This window comes from Podarcis vaucheri (genome assembly GCF_965113315.1).
Source record: "Podarcis vaucheri genome assembly, chromosome: 3".
Lineage (NCBI taxonomy): Eukaryota > Metazoa > Chordata > Lepidosauria > Squamata > Lacertidae > Podarcis > Podarcis vaucheri.
Window position 1 is genome coordinate 66,157,577 of NC_138761.1, and position 23,451 is coordinate 66,181,027.

Below are 23,451 nucleotides of genomic sequence, written 5' to 3' on the forward strand. Positions count from 1 at the left end.
ATGTTGCTTCTCAACTGAAACAAAGACAAGTTTACAGAGCCAATGGAAAAATCTCTAACCTGTGGGTATAGGGTGGTATATGAATTCAATAAATAAAAATAGTAATAATAATAATTGGGACAGTGTGTAGTGGAAATTCAAATCTTGCGCTCAGTTGGAGATGCTCAATTATAATGTTTTTTTACAACCTCACCCCTCCCAAAAATTCTCATCCTCAATACTTTATATATACTAAGCTTTAAAGACAAAGGCAGCGTGGATTTAGAAGCAGCAAAAGGAACTTTTCCTGCTGTTCTATATTGTTGCCTAGATATATATGCTGTGGCATTAAACCTAAAACGTTTTAATAGCAATGCTCACATTATTTCTGAAGTACTGACCTGCTCAACAGTGTATCTTATTTTAGAATACCTCAGAGGGCTGCAATGGCCATCAGAGCAGAATCTCTGCGCAATCATGCAGCATTCTCTGTAATCTCTGGAGACTTTGGATAGCCATCAGATGTTGAAGAAAGAAAAGGGCCATTCTGGCATTTTAACAGAAAAGAAAATGGCTTTTTCCTATACTTATTCTTATTTATCTTATATTGCCATTATCCAGGCAAGACAGTGACGGTCTGGGGGTTATTAAGAAAGCTGATTTGAGAGGAAAGTGTGTGATTCGCTTGGATGGTGTTGCATTCCCCTTGAAAAAGCACATGCTGGTTATTACCTGGGCCTTCTCATATGATCCTTTCTGGCACTCAGGTACCGTATTTTTCCATGTATAAGACTAGGTTTTCCCCCCTAAAAAATAATGTCCAAAATTTGGGGGTGTCATACACGGGGGCCATCTTCCCCCATTTTCTTAAATTGGAGTCCCCCAAAATAGAGGTCGTCTTATACATGGGGGCATCTTATAGACGGAAAAATACTGTAATTAATGTAGGCCCTGATTTGAGCCCGAACACCAGCAGAAGCATAGCTGTAAAGTGTACGGTCTTCTTTGTCATGATGCCCAGCAGCTGAACTCGGCCTTAGGATACTTATTCAGCCTCATCACAGTTGGCGTTCAGGTGTCAGGTAAAAACTGTATTGTTCTGGTGTGAGTTTGGTATTACTGATGTCTGAAACAATTCTTGCTATACTATGCAATTGCAACTACTGCACCTTTCATTTTGCCTTTTGATTTTCTAAAATCTCTGTAAGCTGCCTTGGAAGCCATTTGGCTACAAAAAGCAAGGCTGAAATAATTTAATTAATAAATATGGAAGGCACTGGAAATGTTTGTATATGGTGGACTATAAAACACTTTGATGATTTATTTATTTTTTTACAATCAAGCGGTATATACATTCTATGAAATAAATGAAATAAAAATAAGTGAGAGCTAAACACTGGAGTAGTTGGCTCAGGTCATATGAACAGTCTGCCCATGTACTGTTCTGAGGGGTTCTGACTCTCCAAAGCAGATGTGGGGGAAGCACAGGGGAGAGTGGGAAGAGCACCACTGTGGTAGAAGGAGTCTGTGTGCTGGCTTCCAGCAACACACTGGGTGACTTGAATTTGGCCTTTTGTATACTTAAGCCTGCTTATTTTCATTATGCTAACAATTTCTTCATTGAGTCCAGTTTATAGTATGGCATTGCTGAAAAGGTGTGATGCAGTCTATGGCTCATAAAACATTTCCATGGTAGCTGCAATAAGAAATCATGTGCCCACACCACTAGATTCCTAGGACAGGGGCACCTTCTTCAGCCCAAGGAGAACATTCCCTTGTAGACAGCCTGTGATAGTGGTGGGGAATGTGGCAGTGATGGGCAGAGTCAGAGGCACAAGTGTGCAGGGCAAGTGAGATGACTTATTTTTGCACAGGCCTCCTTCCAACCACATAAAAGTCAAAGGTTTTTACCCAAACATCTCTCCTGCTAGGCAAGCAGGGGGCATTCAAGGACCAATTTGAGCAAGGCAAAAGCACTCATGGAACAGGTGCAGCAGGGCAATCGAGAGGTGTGTGGCCTAGGGCAAATTCTAAGGGTCAGTGAACCCTAAAGAGCTGCATCGAACCTCAGGGCCTGCAGTTCCCCAATGAGGTTCCCCACCCCTACCCTTGTTGTTGTTTAGTCGTTTACTCGTGTCTGACTCTTCATGACCCCATGGACCAGAGCACGCCAGGCACTCCTGTCTTCCACTGTCTCCCGCAGTTTGGTCAAACTCATGCTGGTAGCTTCGAGAACACTGTCCAACCATCTCGTCCTCTGTCGTCCCCTTCTCCTTGTGCCCTCCATCTTTCCCAACATCAGGGTCTTTTTCAGGGAGTCTTCTCTTCTCATGATGTGGCCAAAGTATTGGAACCTCAGCTTCAGGATCTGTCCTTCCAGTGAGCACTCTGAGCTGATTTCCTTAAGAATGGATAGGTTTGATCTTCTTGCAGTCCATGGGACTCTCAAGAGTCTCCTCCAGCACCATAATTCAAAAGCATCAATTCTTCAGCGATCAGCCTTCTTTATGGTCCAGCTCTCACTTCCATACATCACTACTGGGAAAACCACAGCTTTAACTATATGGACCTTTGTTGGCAAGGTGCTGTCTCTGCTTTTTAAGTTGCTGTCTGCCCCTACCCTAGCACCTATGATAATTCAAAAAGGATTAAATGATGTGTGCAAATTGTGAAAGACAGGAGTTCAATGTTTTGTTTTTGATGGCCAAATATCTGTCTTAACAGTAAGGGTGCCTGCATCGTCCACTGAAAACTATATAGCATTACATAGGCTGTTTGTAAATTAGCAGCTTTAAAGTAGCTCTTTTTCTCAATTTGGATTGAAGCTGGTTTGGGAGAAAACTAATCAAAACACAGTACTTTATAAGAAATGACAGGATAGAGAAAGGATTGCTGTGTGCTCATCATTTCCCAAACCAGCACACTGGATGTAAATATGAGTGTGTATACATAGAGCCTGATAGTTTGAAAGAAGAGAAAATGAAGCTGCTGATCATGTTTGTCTCCTCACATTCTTTAACAGCTGATTTACACATAAATGTGCATCACTTGATGCCTCACATCAACATGCATGCTGACTTGCATCTTAGCATGTACATTGCCTGTTCAGAAAGCATTGTGTTTGAAGTGAAACAAGCTGCCTTAAAAGCTTTGTGATATTTTGGACAACACAACTCGGGAAAGTATTTGCTGGGAAAGTGGTTTAGAACTATGAAAAATAAAATAAATGAAATTTATTTGCTTTCACTTGTTACTGCAAAAAATGAATAAATGAATATGCAAGTCTTTTTTTCCAGCCGCAATTTACAAGAACTCAGTTCTGGCACCTCTCAGCTGGGCACCGTTGCCATTCTACAAGAGTGAGGTACAACACCTCTTTTTCTAGAAAACAGCACTGGTTGTATGAATTTACCCACAGTACAGTTTATAATGGGAAATACAGAATGGGGCTGGAAGCTTGACCTCAGTAGTAATAGTGCAATACTGCAAACACTGACAGACAGATAGTTGTGAAACAGGAGTAAGAGGATGAAAAGGGGAGAGAGTTCTTGCTTCCCTATAACAGCATTCATATGCAAAACATAAGTAACTTATCACATACTGAGCAAGACAAGTTGTGTCAAGCACCTGTTCCAAAACACTATCTATCTCTCTTTCTATGCATGTACTAATAGCCATCATTAAGAAGGGGAGTTAAAACAAACCTGTTTAGAGCTGAAAATAGTAACTGAGCCCTTTACAGATGTTTTATTTTTGCATCGTATCTTCCTGAGGTATCAAAATAATTAAGCTTCTAATTAGAGAGTGCGAAACAAATACTGCTGTCACGTCTTTTCAGATCTTTTTCTTTCATATTCAATTCACCATAAATATACTAGAGCGGCACTTTTTGGTTTAAAAATAAAAGCGCTCATGAGCAATATCTATGGTTTTTTAACAAAGAAACGGAGGACCAATTTGGAAAGCCATTGTGCGCAGTCCTGTGAAAAATACAGGACAGCTTAATGCGAATTTAGTGAGAAGTTACAATGGTAAGAATGACCTGGCTCACTTTGAAACCTTAGGCCTTTTCTTTGCCGCTCTGGATCCTTCAGTTTCTCACACATTTATTTATCAGCTGGTGAATGTGAAAACATGATCTGACCTTAAAATGTTTTCCTTGAAACATGTGGAAGTCTTAACACTTCCCCTATCTGCCCACTCTGATCTCACGCCACTTGGCTGACTTCATTTCCAGCATAGCCTTTTCCCCATCAGTCTCATCAGGACTGATATTGCTGGCAGTGAAGAACAAAAGGTATAAATGAAATCAGGAAAGATTTAAAGCACCATATCTTTCTACTGAAGAAACAACTTTCAACTGTATTTCACATAAACCATTGAAAGACAGTGACATTGCCTGGTTTACACATGCAGAATGAGCGGTAGAATTTGAGGTGCTAAGAGTGGACAGTACCTACCCGAGATTGCAGAGAGTCGCATCACATTTTTTAATACTCCTCCACACAAAAACTTATAGGGGGCACCCTGCTAATGCTAGGGTGAAAGATTCTAGGTCACCTCTTTTCCTGCTCTGCTAGTTTCTACTTGCATTGAGTTTTCCTCGCTTTCTTTTTAACAGAGAGAGCACTTAAAATTTGAATCGCCTCCTGCAATCTGAAGTAGCACAGTGAATTTTTCTACATCAGGTCTTGACAACTTAATTCCTGTCTCATTGTACTGCAAGGTAAAATAGGCCATCACTGTCTATGGAGCAACATGACCAAGGCTCTGCCCTGCTGCCCCAGAACTGTATTCTTAGAAATAATAAGGCAGCTTTCTTTCCTATAGTGGGGAAACTTGAATAGAATAAGAATAGAATAAAACAGGAGCAATTGTTCTGACAGTAAACGCACAATGAGCAAATACAGCATAGATGACGCAGGAATAGACACACATACATGCTGCAGGAAACAGGAACTTACTAAATAAGGATTGATGCAGTACTGCTGAGGCTGGGAATGAACAGGAATAAACTAATTAAAGGCCCATAGAAGCCCCATTGCCTTTTGCTTGTTCAAACAAACATGAAAACTGAGGATGCGAATGCATTTCAAAATTGGCATTAAGCACAATAAAAAAATAAAAAATAGAAGGCCACGTGGAAAAACTGATTGCAATCGTTTAGCCATGTTATATTTGACAGTTATTTTTACTCAGAGCCCAAAATATAAAGTGCAAGAATAAACATTAGTAATAATCTCTGCTGCATGCTCCAAAGCAGAATAAAAGCCAAAATCAAATGGCACAGTGGTGAGAAGTGAACCTGAACAACGTACTGAACTTGCTTTGAACTGTTTCATTAGCAAAAAAATATTACGGTATCTTTCTAGTATATATAAACTCACTTCCAAGAGCACCTTTCCCTTGCTAATAAAATGCCTCTTTATGCCATAATACCTTAAGAAAATGTTATAGACTATCAACATAAAATTCAATAAAGGATATTGATTTTACTCAGGCTAAAAATGTAATGTATTGGATTGCATCCAATAATGCCCTTCTGCAAACAGAACAAATGTTTCCATGCACAGAAGATCTCACTGAGGCCCTGCTAACAGAAGATGGGGATAAGAGAGCTTTGCCACGTCATCCTTTCCCCTGTAGTTCCTTACGCCACCTTCCAACTGCTGTGGATAATCTAGGTTTATGGGGTTACAAAGGGCTGCAGGTAGAAGAGGAAATCAGCAGAAATCATTTCTCCTTGCCTTCCATTAGTGGAGGAGAACATGCTACTTCTAGCACACCTATATGTATTTATTTTAATTAAAAAATATCTACACTACTTTTCGTTTGGAGTAACAGTGAAGCACTTCACAATGCAAAGTTACAAACCAACATTATCAGTAAAAATGTCATAAGGAACAAATCATCTGGGGTATGTCAGGGCACCCAGGGTAAAGAGTATAGTTATTTTCACTGTTGAGGAAAGCGCCCCATTGAAATAAGCTGATGGAGAAAGGTCCTGCAGGCTAACAAAAAGGTATTTTTGCCATCACAATACAAGTCTTTGTTTACTGAGTACTATAGAAATGTAGTATGTAGTTATTTAATAATAAAAGCCACTGCTTTTATACATTTCTATAGCAAATGAAAACTTTACTCTGCTTTAGTCCTCTGTATGCTGCAGTAATTATAAGGGTTGTAAGTTGATTAAATATGCTTTAGTCACCTGGCTTTCTACAAATAAAGAAATATATTGATTAAAGCCTTTTTAGGATATTGCAAGAAGAGAATAGTTTCACCTGTGTGAGAAATTAATAATAAACAAATGGCATTCAACTGTTGAAAATAAATTTATTTAATTTGCATCTCACTCCAATATCACCCCAAATCAGTTCCTCCTCTGTGTCCCATTCTGGTGGTCCTCTCTGTCCTCCACTGTTGATCCCTAGCAGCTGTTTAGTATTCCTACTACTACTACTTCTGTCAAAGCTGTTGCTTTTGCTCTGGGTGCAGAGCTGCTTCTGTTCCCTCTTAATGTGGCACAGTTAGACACAGTATTATCCACTGGCAGCTTTTTCTTTTTCTTTTTGCATTTCCTTTGGCAGTTGTCCTTAAGGAAATGTCCTCACGTCTTTCACACACAGCCACAAGCTTGACCTGCTGTCAATACAGTACGTTAAAAATAAATAGATTTCATTGCCTTTAAAAACAACAACAGTGCTGCTTTGTAAGCGGTAGGAGGCACTTGGAACCAGATCTGGCATTTAAAAAGAAAGGAAGGTCAGATCACGACTCCCTGTCCACCTCAAAAACCCCTTCCCTAAGTGCCAGTTTCATGAATTTTACTGGATGAACAGGGAAAACGGACACAATCCCAAGCAGCTGGCTGTCTGGTATGGAAGAGGACACTAGGCCACCCTAAAGAAAGGCCATCTCTGCTAAAATCCAAATGGCTTTTAAAAATGAAACTTATTAGTACTGTGGAAGATCCAGACTTAAATGAATTATTGACACTGAACACTGTTTGCTTCAGCTGGCTCTGGTTCTCATTGTTAGAAAGCTAGAGTAGTTTCACATGGAAAGAAAAAATATAAGCAGGATTCTCATTCGTATGTCATTTTTAAGTGTGCTGTTTTTCCATGTACACACAATGGGGTGGGATATAGGAACCTCCTGCATGCAACTTTCCCTCAGTCACAGCCTCTCCTATTAATCCAGGAGGGGGAAAACAATCTTAATGTTAATGTAAAGCTTTAATTTTTAAAAATCCATCAATCAAGTTGCTTGAAGTTTACAGCCCTGGCAATTATAAATTCAAACAGTGCCTATTGTTTCCCGTTTAATCTGACTTTTCTAAGAAGATAAATTGAGGAAGAGGCAATATTATGTGAACAAGTTTCAAAGCCTTGACCAGAAACATTACTTAAGCTGCATTCTTGGCACTGTGTTTGTGTTACGAAATCTTGAAGAACTAAGCAAAAGGTCCACACATATAGAATCATAGAGTTGGAAGAGACCACAAGGGCCATCGAGTCCAACCCCCTGCCAAGCAGGAAACACCATCAGAGCACTCCTGATGAGCTACACTCCTTTGGTCATGAAAGAAGTAGGAGGATGAGTGAACATAACAAAAAGCCATTTCACTTACAGCTAACTCAGAAAAGCATAAGAAATATATTTCACTTACCTACTATGATAGAGGACTCACAGTGATAGTAGCCATTAGGCTGCTTCTTTTTCAACATTGAGCAAAGATCTAGACGCTTCATGGGTTCATCCCCAAAATGATGGTTTTTGAAATTCTCAAATAAGGTTGGGTCAATTCTTTTCACTCCCTTAAAACAGTAAAGAAAAAATACATGATCTAACAAGGAGGCAGAAGAGTAATACAGGATCATCAATGTGCACAGCACTTTATAGACTAACTAGATTTTCATAATATTTTCCTATTGGTTCTACTGACCAAAGTTTCAACGTGCTGAAATTTTGAAATAAAACTTGATGGTCTTTCTGCTAATAATCCAGCTGATGAGTCCACTGCAGATGCAGAAACTTAAGTATTATATTTAAATGTCATACCTAAAGCAGTTGCCTACTCTCCTAGCGTCTTTTTGTCTGTCAGTAGCAGAGATCTGTGAATGAAAACCTGTTACCAGCTATAGATCACTTCTGTTGGGTCAGGATGCACATCAATACGGAGAAATCCTATACTCAGTTGATTGGTACAATACATTTTGTCTGGTATAACCAGTAAATGGTATCAGCACAACATTAATTAAATCAGAGATTAGCATTATTGGGCACCTGTCGAGGTAAACAGCTGGCTCCTGATTATTTAATGAGTATTATTCCATTAAAATACTGGCATACCATAGGCATATAAATTTGGCTTGATCATTTAAAATAAGCAATTTTAAAGACAAGTAATAGAAAGATGCTATGGTCAGCTGTTTCTAATTTAATTCTACGTATTGCATGGTTCCTTTATCATATCTGTTAGAATTGTTCAGTGCATTATAGAATTGCCTTCTTGGAAAAGTACAGCTGTCCTCCTCATTGGTAGTCTTTAGATATCAGCTAAATATATACTTGTTCATCTGTGTTTTGGGGAGATAAATGTGCCAGCAGTTGAAATATGTTGCTGCAGTTTTAATTTGGGTTCTGTTGAATGCAATGAGTTTTTTTAATTGCCTTTAACGTAATAATTTTTTAATTTACTGTTTTTATTAATGCTGTACACTGCCCTGGGCTCCAGACTGGAAGGAAAAGAAATATGGAAATAGTAGTAGTAGTAGTAGTTGTAATAGTAATAATAATGATGCATTTCTTTTTATTCAAGTACTTTTGAAGAAGCTTTCTGAGGTAAAAACAAAGCAAGTGTGTCAGAATATATTTGGACAGAATATTTGCTCACTGTCCAAAATATTACTTTGCTTTTCCTAATTCTTGAAATGTCACTGACATCTAGTGGTAAATGATGTTAATTCCACATGAGTCATCTCTTGATAACCCCTAATGCAACACTGACTCTTATAACTCAAGTATAATTTGCAGTTAGTTAAATATCTGCAGAATCAATACAATACAATGATTTAAAAACCTTGCTGATTTAAAGCTATGTCATACTGGCTCAAGCTCTTCAAAGCCAGAAAACTGAAAAATAATGCTAATGCCTTATCAGACATGCCCTGTGATCCATATTGATGTTGTGTAATGTCACAAATTATGCTTCCTCACAATCTGTGTTCATGTGTGGTTGTGAGATGTGTGCATGCAGTTGAGGGTGTGCAGTTGTGAGGTGATGCCTACAACAGTTTCTTAGAGGCAGTGTGGTGTAGTGGTTAAGAGCAGTAGACTCGTAATCTGGGGGAACCGGGTTCGCGTCTCCGCTCCTCCACATGCAGCTGCTGGGTGACCTTGGGCCAGTCACACTTCTCTGAAGTCTCTCAGCCCCACTCACCTCACAGAGTGTTTGTTGTGGGGGAGGAAGGGAAAGGAGAATGTTAGCCGCTTTGAGACTCCTTAAAGGGAGTGAAAGGCGGGATATCAAATCCAAACTCTTCTTCTCTTCTTAGTTTTCCAAATGTGCCCACAGGCCCCTAAAACCTAGCAACTTCTGCACCCCATTGTCATAAACTGTAATAATTAAATTAAATTAAATTACTAGCAGACTCCCTCCGCAAAAGCTGTGATAATCTCAACGTTTATTTTATTTCACTTATTACATTTATATTCCACTTTCTCTCCAAAGAGCTCAAGGTGGCTTACACAGTTCTGCTGCTCCCCATTTATCTTCACAACAACCCTGTGAGGTAGGCGAGGCTGAGTTTGAGTGACTGGCCCAGGGTCACCCAGCGAGCTTCATGGCTGAGTGGGGATTTCGTACATCAGTATTTAAATTACAAACACGCCACGTATTATTTGCCAGTAGTGGCTACCAGGGGTTTTAATGGGGCAGAAAAGTCTTTTGACATTTGAACTTTTGACATTCATAACTTCACCAAAGCCATGAAGACATGTCTTCCTTAACAAGCTTGAATACATGAGTAGTTTACCACACAAATGTAAAAAAAATATGCCTGTATAAATATTGGAGCAAAAACTGTCACTTTGAGGTATATATATTCCCAAGTGTTAATCTTCAGCATTTTTGAGACAATTTTTATTGGGTTTGCAAGGTGACACATTCATAAACCTCACATATGTCATGTTTCAAACTATAAGCTCAACAGGTATCATTTTTAGAAGCTATGGAATTTTTATCTATTTAAACAATGTATATGCCACTTAACTACAATTACCTTTAAGCAGATAATTTTGAGGCTTTTGGTGGAACCTGAACTAAAGGGGCACTGCCTTAATACAATATCCTGACAGGACAAATATCCTGTTACACAGTCTATGGGATATTGAGGAAAAACATAACAGAATTACTCCATAACTGGCAAGGGACATTTCGTTTTATATGCAGTAGTATTTTATGAGGGAAAGCATTAAAGTATCTAACCGTCTCCCCCCCCCCCAGCAGGCTGGAATGGTATAGTCCAGCAGTGGTTATATTATGAGGGAGCTCTGGTTTCCCTCCACTTCTTTTTTTAAAGCTCTTATTCAGGCATCTTCGTCTGCTTGAGGGGGCATAAGGTTTGTCTGCAGTAAAGGGATATAAACCAGCTTCATAGTATCCTGTAGCCTTGTCTAATTATAATCTCTAGCCAATGTTACAATAAGAGAGCAACAGAAACATAATTCACAAAGCATTTTTAATTAGTTTTCAAACCAGGGTTGATGCTTTCAACCTAATAATAATAACAATAATTTATTATTTATACCCACCCATCTGGCTGGGTTTCCCAACAGAATATTTAAAACACGATAAAGCACCAAACATTAGAAACTTCCCTAAACAGGGCTGCCTCCAGATGTCTTCTAAAAGTCAGGTAGTTGTTTATTTCCTTGACATCTGATGGGAGGGCGTTCCACAGGACTGGCGCCACAACCGAGAAGGCCCTCTGCCTGGTTCCCATGATTGTTATAAGGCCTGCCAAACCTCTGATGGGTTTTGTGGCTTTTCAAACATTACGCACAACCATAATCTGGTAAAGCAGTCAGACAACTATTTCCAAACACACGCACAAATTCATAATGAATTTTATAGAAACTAGTACAGTGGCACCTCAGGTTAAGTACTTAATTTGTTCTGGAGGTCCGTACTTAACCTGAAACTGTTCTTAACCCGAAGCACCACTTTAGCTAATGGGGACTCCTGCTGCTGCCGCGCCGCCGGAGCACAATTTCTGTTCTCATCGCAAAGCAAAGTTCTTAACCTGAAGCACTATTTCTGGGTTAGCGGAGTCTGTAACCTGAAGCGTATGTAACCCGAGGTACCACTGTACACCCAGTTTGAGAATAAGACCCCAAATGGATCGTGTTGATTCATTCAACGGTTGGATACTGATCTCTTATCTAACCATTATATCAGATATGCTGAAACACTGAACTCAAGAGGCCTCACATGCATGTGATTAACTATGTTTTTGTATTTAAATATTCTTCAAGCTCTCTACTTGTTCTGTATAGAAGGCAAACTACCTTGTTCACATTTTTCTTGTTACTTTGCTTGCAAAAGCCATGTTGTAAAATATTACTTTCATGCTAAAGAATTATGAATCTCCTCTTAATTATACTTTCTAGTGGTTAGTCTCATATCAAAGTCCACTTCACTCTCCTGTACATTCAAAACCACTTCTTGAACAGTTTATTAGCTACCTTTCATATTGCTATAAAGGTCCAAAAGCATCTGATTCTACCTATTCTGTATAATCTATCTGTTTTCTCTAGACTCTTCAAATAGTGACCGTTCACAATTAGCAACTTAAGAAGAATTCAGGTAAGACTATTACGGTATAGCTGACTCTAAACTTACATGAGGCTTACATTCTGAGGATAGTGCCTAAAGCCAAAATGGTGTATGGTCAAAACACACTGGGCGCAGCGGTGACTGGGATTGCAAAAGTTTTTTCCCCCTTGGTGTCCACCCCATTTTATTTTTTTTTTCATTCCCCGCCCCTAAGCATCTAAAGCTGAATGTGCACAAGTTAAATGAGTATAAGTTGTGAGTTACCTGTATTGTCTTCACAAAATACTAATTTACTTAATCAATCAATCAATCAATCAATCAATCATAGAATCCTTCTGGTGCCTTTTGTGTTTAATAATCTTGTGAAATTTTTGAAAGTCTTTCTTTTTTTCAAATGTAGCTGTAGCAGTTATTTTTGTTGTTGGACAACTGTTGTAACAGTTATTTTTGTTGTTGTTTGTTTTGTTTCTATGCATATGCAGCAAAGAAAGAAAGGTAGGAAAGGTTGATGTTCCATTTCCCTCTTTCCTCGTTGCAGACTCACTCATTCACTTCCATCAACACATATACAATACCTCTCTTCATTCATTCATACCATTCTCTCTTTCATTTACAACTTTGAAGCATACCACATTGCACACGTGAGGAAATGCTCAAACACAGAAGTACCACCTGATCTTTCTATCATACATATATATGTAAGCAGATACTTTACCTTACTACACATAGAGAATAATGTTGAAAAAACATTATAGTGTGATTGGGGGACCTATTTCTGCAATTTTAATTTAAGGTGCTACTTTGTGAAATTGGCTATTAACAAAACTTGTTGTAAGGGAAGGGTTCTGTAGTGGAAGAAACAATGTGAATTTGTTTAAGGAAAGTGACACTCTTTGCTTGTCCTCAACCAGGTCATGAGTGTGGTATTGCAGTAAATGTGCATCTCAGAACTAGACACCTGCCATAACACTGCAAACTAGATACTCTTTTCCTACCAGAAGTGAGGTCTTGGGTGATCTGCCCACTTTTTTTCTGCAACTGATTAGGAGACATATATAGTAAACAAGGAACAAAGTGAGAGGGGAATGCACAGAGTAAGATAAAATATAGCAAGGCCATGTAAGAAATAAGAACAGTGATATCATAGGTTTGGAGAAATAGCCAAATGGGAGGGGTAGCTTTGCGAGGAAAAGTGGGAGAGTTAAAGAATGAAACACTAAAAAGAATGCTTTGTTTATCCAGCCACATATCTTCTAGAATTCTGTTAAAAATGAGTGCTACTGCTTCTTTTGCCACCAACTGCCAGCCCCAACCATTGCCTACCATTGATCAAGAAGATGAACAAGAACAGCATGAGATCTGCATGTGTGTATTGTGGTATGGAGGAGAGCTGGGTATTGCCTACTATGACACTGGAGACTGCTCTATCTACTTTATGGCTGACACACCAGACAATGAAGACCTTAAGCTGCTCCAGAAAGTGGTTGATGAAGTACTTCCCAAATACATATTAAGTAGTGCTAAGCAAGATTATAGCATAGCCAAATTCCTGTCCAATTTAGGTAATACTATGGGAGAACATCAGGAAGGAGGAAAGCCAGAGGTTGTCCTGTATCCAAATATGGATTTTGGTTTAGAAGTAAGCAAACAAAGGATCCTATCTAGGCAATTCCCTTTTGTCCCCTCTGACATGACAGCAACTGAGAAAATCCTCTATTTGTCGTCTATTATTCCTTTTGAGAGCCCACTTGTGGTAAGAGTGCTAGGAGGATTGCTGAAGTTTCTTGACAGGAGGAGGGTTGGAGTTGAACTGGAAGATAGTAGTGTCAATGTTCCTATCCTTGCCTTTAAAAAGTTTGTACTGACAGATATTGTACACGTGGATCAAGACGCTTACTCTGTGCTGCAGATATTTAAAAGTGAAGTGCATCCTTCTGTGTATAAACAAGCCAGTGGGAAAAAAGAAGGACTCAGCTTATATGGGATTCTGAACCACTGCAGATGCAAGTGGGGAGAGAAGCTGATGAGACTGTGGCTCATGAGACCCACACGCAATTTGACAGAACTGAACAAACGTCTTGATGTTATCCAATTTTTCCTGTTAGCTCGGAATCATGAAATAGTTCTGACCCTACAGGAATGCCTCAAAAATATTAAAAATGTGCCCCTGATTCTTAGGCGCATGGCTGTTTCTAACACTAAGGTAAGTGACTGGCAAGCACTGTACAAAACCATTTACAGTGCTGTGTGCCTCAGAGATACATGTCGCTCCCTGCCCAATACCATTGAGCTCTTCCAGACTATTTCACAAGTCTTCACTGAAGATCTACACTATATTGCCAGCCTAATCAGCAAAGTGGTAGATTTTGAAGGCAGTATCTCAGCAAACCACTTCACTGTCAGACCAAATGTAGATCCCACCATTGATGAAAAGAAACGAAAGCTGATGGGGCTTTCAGCCTTCCTTACAGAGGTGGCCCGAAAAGAACTGGAGGACCTTGATAATAGAATTCCATCCTGTACCGTTATTTATATTCCCTTAATAGGATTCTTACTCTCCATTCCACGGCTGCCCACAATGGTGGAAATGAGTGACTTTGAGATTGAGGGACTAGATTTCATGTTCTTGTCAGAAGAAAAGCTTCACTACCGCAGTGCCAGGACAAAGGAACTGGATAGTTTGCTTGGTGATCTTCATTGTGAAATAAGGGATCAAGAAGTACTGATCATGGACCAGCTACAAACTAAGATTTTGGAAAAGTCTGCAGTACTTAGTGATGTGATTGAATACACAGCACACTTAGATGTGCTGCTCTCTTTAGCAGTGATGGCTCGTGAGAATGGATATATCCGTCCATGCTTCTCTCACTCCCACATGATCCGTATTAAGGATGGAAGGCATCCACTGATGGAGTTATGTGCAAAGACCTTTTTCCCCAACTCAGCGGAGAGCACTGAAACGCATGGCCGGATTAAGATCCTCACTGGACCCAATTCATCTGGAAAGAGTGTATATTTAAAGCAGATAGGCATTATTACATTTATGGCCCTAATTGGCAGCTACGTTCCAGCTGCTGAAGCTGAGATAGGGGCAGTGGATGGAATCTACACCAGGATCCATAGCAGAGAGTCAGTATCTCTAGGACTGTCCACTTTCATGATTGATCTTAACCAAGTAGCTAAGGCAGTAAACAATGCCACTGAAAGGTCTTTGGTGCTCATTGATGAATTTGGCAAAGGCACAAACACAGTAGATGGCCTCTCTCTTCTGGCGGCTGTGCTAAGGTACTGGATTAGACAAGCAACCCAATGCCCACACATTTTTGTTGCCACTAATTTCCACAGCCTGATGCAGCTGAATCTCCTGCCTGACAGTCCTCTTCTGCAATATCTGACTATGGACACCCACCAGGATGGAGATGAACTTGTGTTTTTCTACCGGATCAAAGAAGGCATGTCGACTGTCAGCCATGCAGCTAATATTGCAGATTTGGCTGGCATGCCACCTAAACTGATTGCCCGAGGAGTAGAAGTGTCAGAGTTGCTCCGCAATGGAAAACCCATCCAACACACTGACCATTCTTCAAAGGAGAAACAGTTGCAAAGTTGCAAATCTCTGGTAGATAAATTCCTCTCCCTGGATCTCGATAATCCTCAGCTGGATTTAAAGGAGTTTATGAGTGAAGAGGTGCTTCCCTCTTCAGCAACCATATTGCACCCTATTAAAAAGGCATAACATGTACTGAATTGCTTCTGCTTAGTTGGTTATGACAAACAAAAGAAACGGGAGTCCTTGCTCAAGTTAATTCATCTATAGATGTCAAAGAAGCCTGCACAACTTGTGATCCACCAAAATGAATGCAGCCATGCATACCAGGTACTTGACACACTACCACAATGTAGTGGCAGAAATGCCTTGGGAAAGGCAGAAGGAAAAGGAAAGTGCTTGAAAGTGCTCATGTCCTAGGAGAGAAAGCTGCTTGGGATCTTTAGACAACTCTCTGGCCTTCACTGCATTACTTAGGTAATGAAGAAATTCTATAGTAACAATAAGCGATATTTGGAAAGATTATTTGAAAGAGAAGCATACATCTTCAGGTGCATAATACTAATAAATATAAGAAAAATAAATTACTTTAAATAATTGAATTGCTTATTAGGTAAAATTAAATAAGACTATTAAAATATTATATTTGTGTTCTAAGTTCTATTCATTGTTATTGTTCAGTTTTACATAAACTTCCTCTTTACTGTTTAAACAAATTATTGTTGAATAAATATGAACTTAAGTATGCCTTAAGTATGTTTATTATACTCTAAAAAAAACCCTAAAACAAGCTACACAACCAAACAATGTTGAATTATTATAAAGGAAAGAAATTTGGCAGATTATTATCTATAGTCTCAGAACACATTCAGGAGAAATTGGTTAATATAAATCATGATAATACTTTAAATGTTTATACACTAGACTGAGGAGATATACTTTAATTGTTGCAATTCAGTGTGGACATTTGCATTAGAGTTTTACTAGCATAGTAGAAGAAATAACCATTCCAGGAGGAATCACTTTAATTAGAAACAGATTTAAAATAAAACTTCTCTAAAGTGGCTTTGACCAAAACTAAGGGCTGTGCCTTATCAGAGTAACCATTAAGCTGTAACCCTCACTGAGTGTGTTTAAAAATTCCAGTTTGGTTTCCAACATGCCTCATCCTTACTTGGAACCTCTGGTTGGTGAATAAGTGGTCACAGATTTTCATTTCACATTAAGAGTTCTTGTTGCTGGATATTAGTAAATGCTACCACATGCAGAGACTCTCTCTCCAGTGTTACTGACAGGGAGTGTCTTACTTTTAAATCACCCAAAACACTGTCACATTATCTCACCCCCATCAATATTCAGGGAGTTTGCCACACAGCCAACCCTCTGGAACAGATTTGGGGAGGGCATAGGGGGAGAATTCTTGCACTAATGGAACAAATGCCTTGGATATTGCCCAATATAATATATACAGTGGTAGCTCAGTTTACGAACTTAATCCGTTCTGGAAGTCCGTTCTTACACCAAAACCATTCTTAAACCGAGGATCGCTTTCCCTAATGAGGCCTCCTGCCGCTGGTGCCCTTCCACTGTTTGGAGTCCGTTCTTAGACCGAAGTAAAGTCCTCAAACCGGGACAGTATTTCCAGTTTTGCGGAGTTTGTAAACCAAATCGTTCTTAAACCGAACTGTTCTTAAACCAAAGTAGCACTGTATTTTTAAGCATCACTACTTGACTTCTGGGTTACTGTGTTTGGAAATTTGAACCTCCTTTATAGTACAATTTCTTAAAGGTCATAGCATTCCCCCACCATTTGTATAGCTATTGTGATGTACAAAATGACTGCACCTGTTTTCGTAGTTTTGGTGATTTTGACAGCTTCATGAAGGTCAAGTGAGGCTTAAAAGCTTTATCATCTCCTGTGACGATGCCCTTTTCTTTAAATATCTTCCTCACAATATCTAGGTAGGCACAAATGGAGAAACTTTTAAAATTCCAAACACTGTGCAGACTATAAAGTTTGATAAAATTATGAATATTAAGACAGAAACGAGAACAAATGTTCAGATAGAGTCTAATTTAAACTTACAAGCAAACCACAGAATTACGCACTTGAAACTAGATACACATTTTAAAAATTGCATATTTTTTAAAAATGGAAAGAGCCAATCTGCTATACTCGTTATTGCAACAAACCCACCTTCCTAACATAGCTTTGTAGCAGATGAAAAGCCCTCAAGGTGATGCTTACATGTGTTGTTTTACATCTGTCACAATTCATTTCTGCCCAAATTTGTACCACCTAAGACTAAAGTTTGCCAGGTCAAAACTGTTCTAGGCATAGCAATGTTGACTCACACTGTTGTACCAGTGAAACATAACAGAACTATATAACTGATAGCCAGTAAAACAACATAAACTGTGGCATTTAGACTAGCAGGATCAGTTGCCATGACGTGTTGGTTTTATTGTGTTTAGTATTTTTTTACCATATTTACTTAAGTCTAATGCACCATCAAATCTAATGCGTACCTCAATTTTCAGAACCTTGAAATCAAAGAAGTATTAGCTGGTGAATGTAAATGTGGCATTGAATCTAATGTGCACCTTAATTTTCGCAAGATAATTTGACCAAAAACGGTGAGCATTAAATTCGAGTACATACAGGGTTGTTATTTCTTTCTTGCATTTTGTACTGATCTAGTGTCTTAGGCGGGTTGAATTATTATTTTGGCGTGAGGGGGGGTGTTGGTTGCTTGTTATAACTATAATATAGTTTAAAAAGAAAAACTGAACAATTGGCTTCTATCAGCCTGCCATAATCACCACTGGGTGTTGTTGTTGTTGTTGGGTGTTTTTGTTGTTGTTGTTGTTGTTGTTGTTTTAAAAAAAAAGCTCCAAGGGTATCAGATCAATACTGGACACTTATTTTAATACCTATGAAGTATTGGTATTTCCCATCAGCACCTGTTGCCAGACATGCACTTCTCTGTTCAATTTAATTGCTTGAAAATATTATAAATCCATACAAACCTTCCATGCAAAGAAAGCAGTGACATTCAAAGATGTTAGGAAAGCTGGATTCAGTTCTAAGCACTGCCAGTAACATGCATTTTGGCTTTCAACAAATTCATTAAAAAATTGTCCAGTAGTACCTTAGAGACCAACTAAGTTTGTTCGGGTATAAGCAAACTTAGTTGGTCTCTAAGGTGCTAATGGACAATTTTGTATTTTTTTTATTTATTTTGACTACGTCAGACCAACACAGCTACCTACCTGAATCTAGAATCATGGAAGGCACCACATTGAGCCGCATGAAATGGAAGTCCACCAACCTCACAAAGAAACTTGCACAGGTACAGACTGATATCTCCTTTCTGACTAAATGCAAGAACCTGGACATTATACCTACGGGTCTTAAAATTAAGAACCCTCTACAATCCACCTATCCTACTGAATATGTAAAGAAGCTATGCCACATTCTCTCCAGGAAGCTGCTCAAACATCTGATCAGCGTTCTGTACTCTAAACAGAAGCAAATAAAGGAGGAATGCTCTGTAATGGACAAGGTATCTGAAGAAGATCGATCACCAAGCTCATTTCTCCAGTTCATTGTTGTAATTCATTTCTCGCTTGGAGTTTTATAATATTTGCTTCCTCATATTGTGCTGAATTCCTCTGCAAAGGATGTAGATTCAAGCCAACTTGGTGAAAAGGCATTAGAGGGCTCAAACAAACAGGAAATTTGGAGTTTTATAAATCAAATCATGATTGAGTTTTCGAGGTATCCTAAGTCCAGCTGCCATTATCTTTTCATGGGGAGATAGTCTTCATCAGATCATAGTACTCTTTTTTTCTTTTCTTTTCAGATGGTCACATGTACTGTGTATGTTTGTTTGGATTGTAGGAAACCCATTTTGAACCTTTGGATAACACATGGCGAATAGAACAATATGCCGATATACAGTAAAATATCAAGAAAACATGTTGTTTTTCTTAACTTGGGGTCAATTTACACACAAATTACATGCTCTACTACATAAAGTTGGTTCAGGTAGGTAGCCGTGTTGGTCTGACGCAGTCAAAAAAAATGAAAAAAAATGTCCAGCAGCACCTTAGAGACCAACTAAGTTTGTTCTGGGTATAAGCTTTCAAGAAGAAGTGTGCATGCACACAGAGGCTTATACCCAGAACAAACTTAGTTGGTCTCTAAGGGTGCTACTGGACAATTTTTTATTTTTTAAATTTATTTCAACAAATTCATGTATGTGTATTCTTATGGATACTTTTTACTGCACTGCAGGGAGTTGAACGATGACCCTAGGGGTCCCTTCCAACTCTACAATTTGTATACACATATAAAATCAACACATGTAGTACAACATGTGCTAACTCATACTGATTTCTTTCTTATTGATCTCTTTGCACGAGAGCTCCTATACAAATGTTAAGCGAAACGTGGTGATTGGTATTATCACTATAATAGTGATTCTGCACCGTGTATATAGTTCGGAGTCTGCACAGGAATTGTTGATAAGAGCACCTACTGAAGACTGGGGCCAACATCTGGGTAAAGCTTCTGGAGTCTATCGCCATATATGGGAGCTTTCCACCTTATTAACATCTAGTCTGATGTTAATACGCCACTTTCTACCATGTGAAGCTAATTATTACCAAATGAAAAAGGGTTGTGAGATATCTTATGATTCCAAAATATTTGTGCTACTGTGCTTTGTCTTGCGCTTCCTGATTTTATTTTATTTTTAAAGCAAAGAAGTCAGAAAAATAAATCTGGCTGTTATGGCCTTCTGGTACCATGTAGATCCCTAAAAGAATTAAGATGTGTGTGTTGTCAAACAAAAAGTCCTTAGAAGAACAGCTGCTGATTATTGTCCCACAAACATAGGAAAGGGTGGAGCTGGGGCACTAAACAAAAGCTTGCTCAAAGAGGAGGAGAAAGCTAAAAATGGCTTGTTATCAGAAGGTGGATTGCTGCACCAGTCTGTAAAAGTCTTTAAAATGACTGATTAGCAACCCTAAAAAAGCAGTTTGGTTGTCATTGGAAATAAACCTACTTTGAATTAGCATAAATATCTCTACATGTAAGAGTTAAAAGAACTAAAGCTCTGTTTTCCCAAATCAGCAGGGTCAATGCTTATTCTACTTTAGTGAAGAACTGTGAAACAATTTAAAAAATCATTGCCTACACTGAATTCTGCCAATCACATATTTTTTAAAAAAGGCAATATGGGAAGAGTGGAGTTTTCAGATTGTGTTCTTATGGTGTTTGACAAAAAGAACAGAAACATATTTCCAACTGTTTGAGCTTATCCTGAGGAAGGGCTGAAGAGCTGAGTCTTTTCTAGGTCCAAAAGGCCTGACTGGTACCTTGTACAAAGTGACAATATTTCCTTACACGCCCTCCCTACCGCCACTCCTAAATAATCTACAACATACAGGATTCAGTGGCAGATACACAGAGGTTCTTCAAAAGATTAAACCCATGCATAAGAACCTGAAAATAACTCAGGCAATTATCAATTTCAGAAGGACGTTTATTTTGTAAGCTTCTTCCTATGAAGAAAATAAAGGTAATCATACTTATTTCAAAGATATATATAAAGATGCATTTGATTCCCTTCATTTAAGTCTTTTCATCCTAGGGGAATAATAATAATGACAAAGCTCACATAATTGTTTTCTATTAGAGAGTTTTCATATTAAAGATAATGGGCTACATGCATGGTTCATTAACCTCTGCAGAGGCACTACTCAGATAAATTTAGTTTGTGATATTAAAAACTCATTTCAGAATAATGTTTGTAGTATCTCAAGATTGCAGCATATCAAACTTATGTTAAAAAGAAATCAGTATTTATATTAATGTTGCTACTTGAAAAATGTCAATGGAATGTGCCGTTTAGTTGTGTTTATTGCCAGCTGTATTTACAGCAAAAGTAAGTCATTTGGAAATCTCCAGGATGATTAAAAAGAATATTGTTTTGTGCTAATGGTACAATATTACATCTCTATTACTATGTTTGGCCTTGCTTCTGGGTGAAGATTGCTTATAGCATTAAAAGAAGAAAAACACCATGGGAGATGTGAGTTTCCACGCTGAAGACGAGAAATATACAGAAGGCAGATTCACCAAGTGACTAAACTGCTCTAGAGGAAAGGAGTGCAGAGGTGGGCATGCCCGACTGGCATTATCCACTTAAGAAATCTATACAACCAGTGCTGCTTTCCTAGTCCCCACTTACCTGTTTAGTAAGCACCATTGAATTTAACAGGACTTACTTTCCAAGTGGACACTGTGAGTATTGCATCCTGAGCAAAACCAGGTTAGCTAACCTGTGACTCTGTAGATGGACTAAAACTCCCATCATTCCTGACTACTGAGCATGCTGGCAGGGGGTGATGGAAACTGGAGGCCAACAATAACTGCAGGACCACAGGTTAGCTGCCACCCCCAGCCCACTACACTCAAGGAAAAAAAGATTAAAATATGTATTTGTTTCCAACGGCCACAGCAAATGTTGAAATTACATGCCCATAACTTCAATATTCAAATCTTTTCTATAGAGTTTTGCAGGGGCTACTGCATGTGGAGAGGGTTTTTATCCCTTTCCTCCCCTGCCACAAGTCCATACTTTGAGTATGACTTTGTTGGATTCAACTCAAAGAGATAGAGGGTATATGTGACTGGTATGGGTATGAGAGCAGTGAACACCAAATAAGATGTTGACCAGGATAGACAACCTATAGACAACCCGTGTAGCCTAGGGGCAGTAAGACAGAGCCATAAGTCTGGTTCAGATCCTACCACTACTATGAGCTCACTAGGTAACCTTAGGCAAGCCACTTTCAATTCCAGTCCTCCCACTCATAACATAAGGACCTCCAACCTTAGAGGCAGCTTCCTATTTTCCATTTCTCCCTTATCAGAATGATACTTTAATGTTTTTTCCCCAAAAAGCCTCTAAAATTAACAAGTAACTTTTCCAGTTGCAATGAGTTACTGACAGCAGGAACGGTTTTCAGGGAAAGAAACAGATTTAAAGTTTTAGAAAGCTGTATAGAAAAGCCTTATATAATTTTAGGGTTGCCTTTTGTCCGGATTTTCCTGGACATGTCCGGTTTTCAGGGGTAAAAATCTCTGACAGGGTTTTGTTTTTTAAGAATATGCAAAAATGTCGGGGGGGGTCGCTTTCCTTTCCTGCCAGCAGTGGGGGTCAGCTCACACCAGCCGTGTCCCTCCTTAGTGCCCTTTGATGTTTATCTCTTTTTCTCCCTTCCATTTCCTCTCTCTTTTTCAGCGCAGGGCTGCCTCATGCCATCCACATCCCTCCCCGGTGCCCTCCGTCGTTGCTCTCTTCCTTCCATCTCTTCTCTCCTTCTCAGTGCATCAGCTCCCATAACCCCTCCCCAGGTGCCAGCAACCCTAAAGGAGGGGGCAAGCTGCGGAGATAAGCGGTGGGGGGGGTGCCCCAATGGAGGTGGTGTCCGGGTTTTGGTCTTTTGAATACTGAAATCCTAGCAAAATCAGGGATGGCCAAATTCTGTATGTTAGGGAGCCTCTATGTTCTCTAAACTCTCACCCAAGAGGCTGAAATAATCCAGTCCCCTCAGATGGTCTGTTGTAAAGCTGGTGCTATCTAGCAGGACTAAGGGCATCTCTGGTATGGAATATAGGTGCTCAAGCAGGAAGGGGTCAACAGTGGAGGGAAGCAAGCTGGGGAATGTATGTGCTTTATGAAAGATATACTCAGTAGGCAAGCTGGAAACTGCAACTCCAGAATAAGCACTTAGCAATAAAATGTTGTTTATATGGAGCATCCATGAAGAGTCATTGCTTATTTTTCATCCATGTGAAACTAAATAAACAGGGACAGAGGTGGTGAGAGATAAAGATACAGCATTTCAGGAACCCACATCCAATCCACCTACCGCCACCCTTGTTTTAAATTACAGTAACTTGAATCTCTTACTTACTAAATTTCTTGTTCACTTCCCTTTCCAACTAGAAACTCAGTGATTTAAAAAAAAAACCACTTAAAGAAATCAACAAGTAATTTGCACAAAA

General features: G+C 39.1%; 2 protein-coding genes across 9 annotated transcripts in view; one reads left to right on the top strand and one right to left on the bottom strand.

Moving 5' to 3' along the window:
• AKAP7 (A-kinase anchoring protein 7) overlaps nucleotides 1–23,451 on the bottom strand; it is an 84,570-nt gene that overhangs the window by 24,871 nt on the left and 36,248 nt on the right. For 2 of the 4 annotated variants that reach the window (XM_082216143.1, XM_082216142.1), the window contains exons 6-7: nucleotides 17,214–17,326; nucleotides 7,652–7,799 (exon numbers count right to left, since the gene is read on the bottom strand). In XM_082216143.1, coding sequence (XP_082072269.1) covers nucleotides 7,652–7,799; nucleotides 17,214–17,326 — 261 coding nt within the window. Of the gene's footprint in view, nucleotides 1–6,295; nucleotides 6,625–7,651; nucleotides 7,800–17,213; nucleotides 17,327–23,451 lie in introns of those variants that run through there. The other 2 variants (XM_082216145.1, XM_082216144.1) reach the window with 2 other exon arrangements.
• MSH5 (mutS homolog 5) lies at nucleotides 9,717–16,019 on the top strand. 5 transcript variants are annotated; one of them, XM_082216085.1, is made up of 4 exons: nucleotides 9,717–10,079; nucleotides 11,803–11,851; nucleotides 12,446–12,519; nucleotides 13,064–16,019. In XM_082216085.1, the coding sequence occupies exon 4, from the start codon at nucleotides 13,092–13,094 to the stop codon at nucleotides 15,555–15,557; it is 2,466 nt and encodes an 821-aa protein (XP_082072211.1). In that variant the 5' UTR covers nucleotides 9,717–10,079; nucleotides 11,803–11,851; nucleotides 12,446–12,519; nucleotides 13,064–13,091; the 3' UTR covers nucleotides 15,558–16,019. The 5 variants fall into 5 exon arrangements, with proteins under 5 accessions (XP_082072211.1, XP_082072212.1, XP_082072213.1 ...); XM_082216087.1 differs by lacking the exon at nucleotides 9,717–10,079 and adding an exon at nucleotides 10,266–10,605; XM_082216086.1 differs by lacking the exon at nucleotides 12,446–12,519.

Excerpts from the sequence above, each read along its gene's own strand:
- MSH5 (XM_082216085.1), top strand. The coding sequence starts at position 13,092 with ATGAGTGCTACTGCTTCTTTTGCCACCAACTGCCAGCCCCAACCATTG.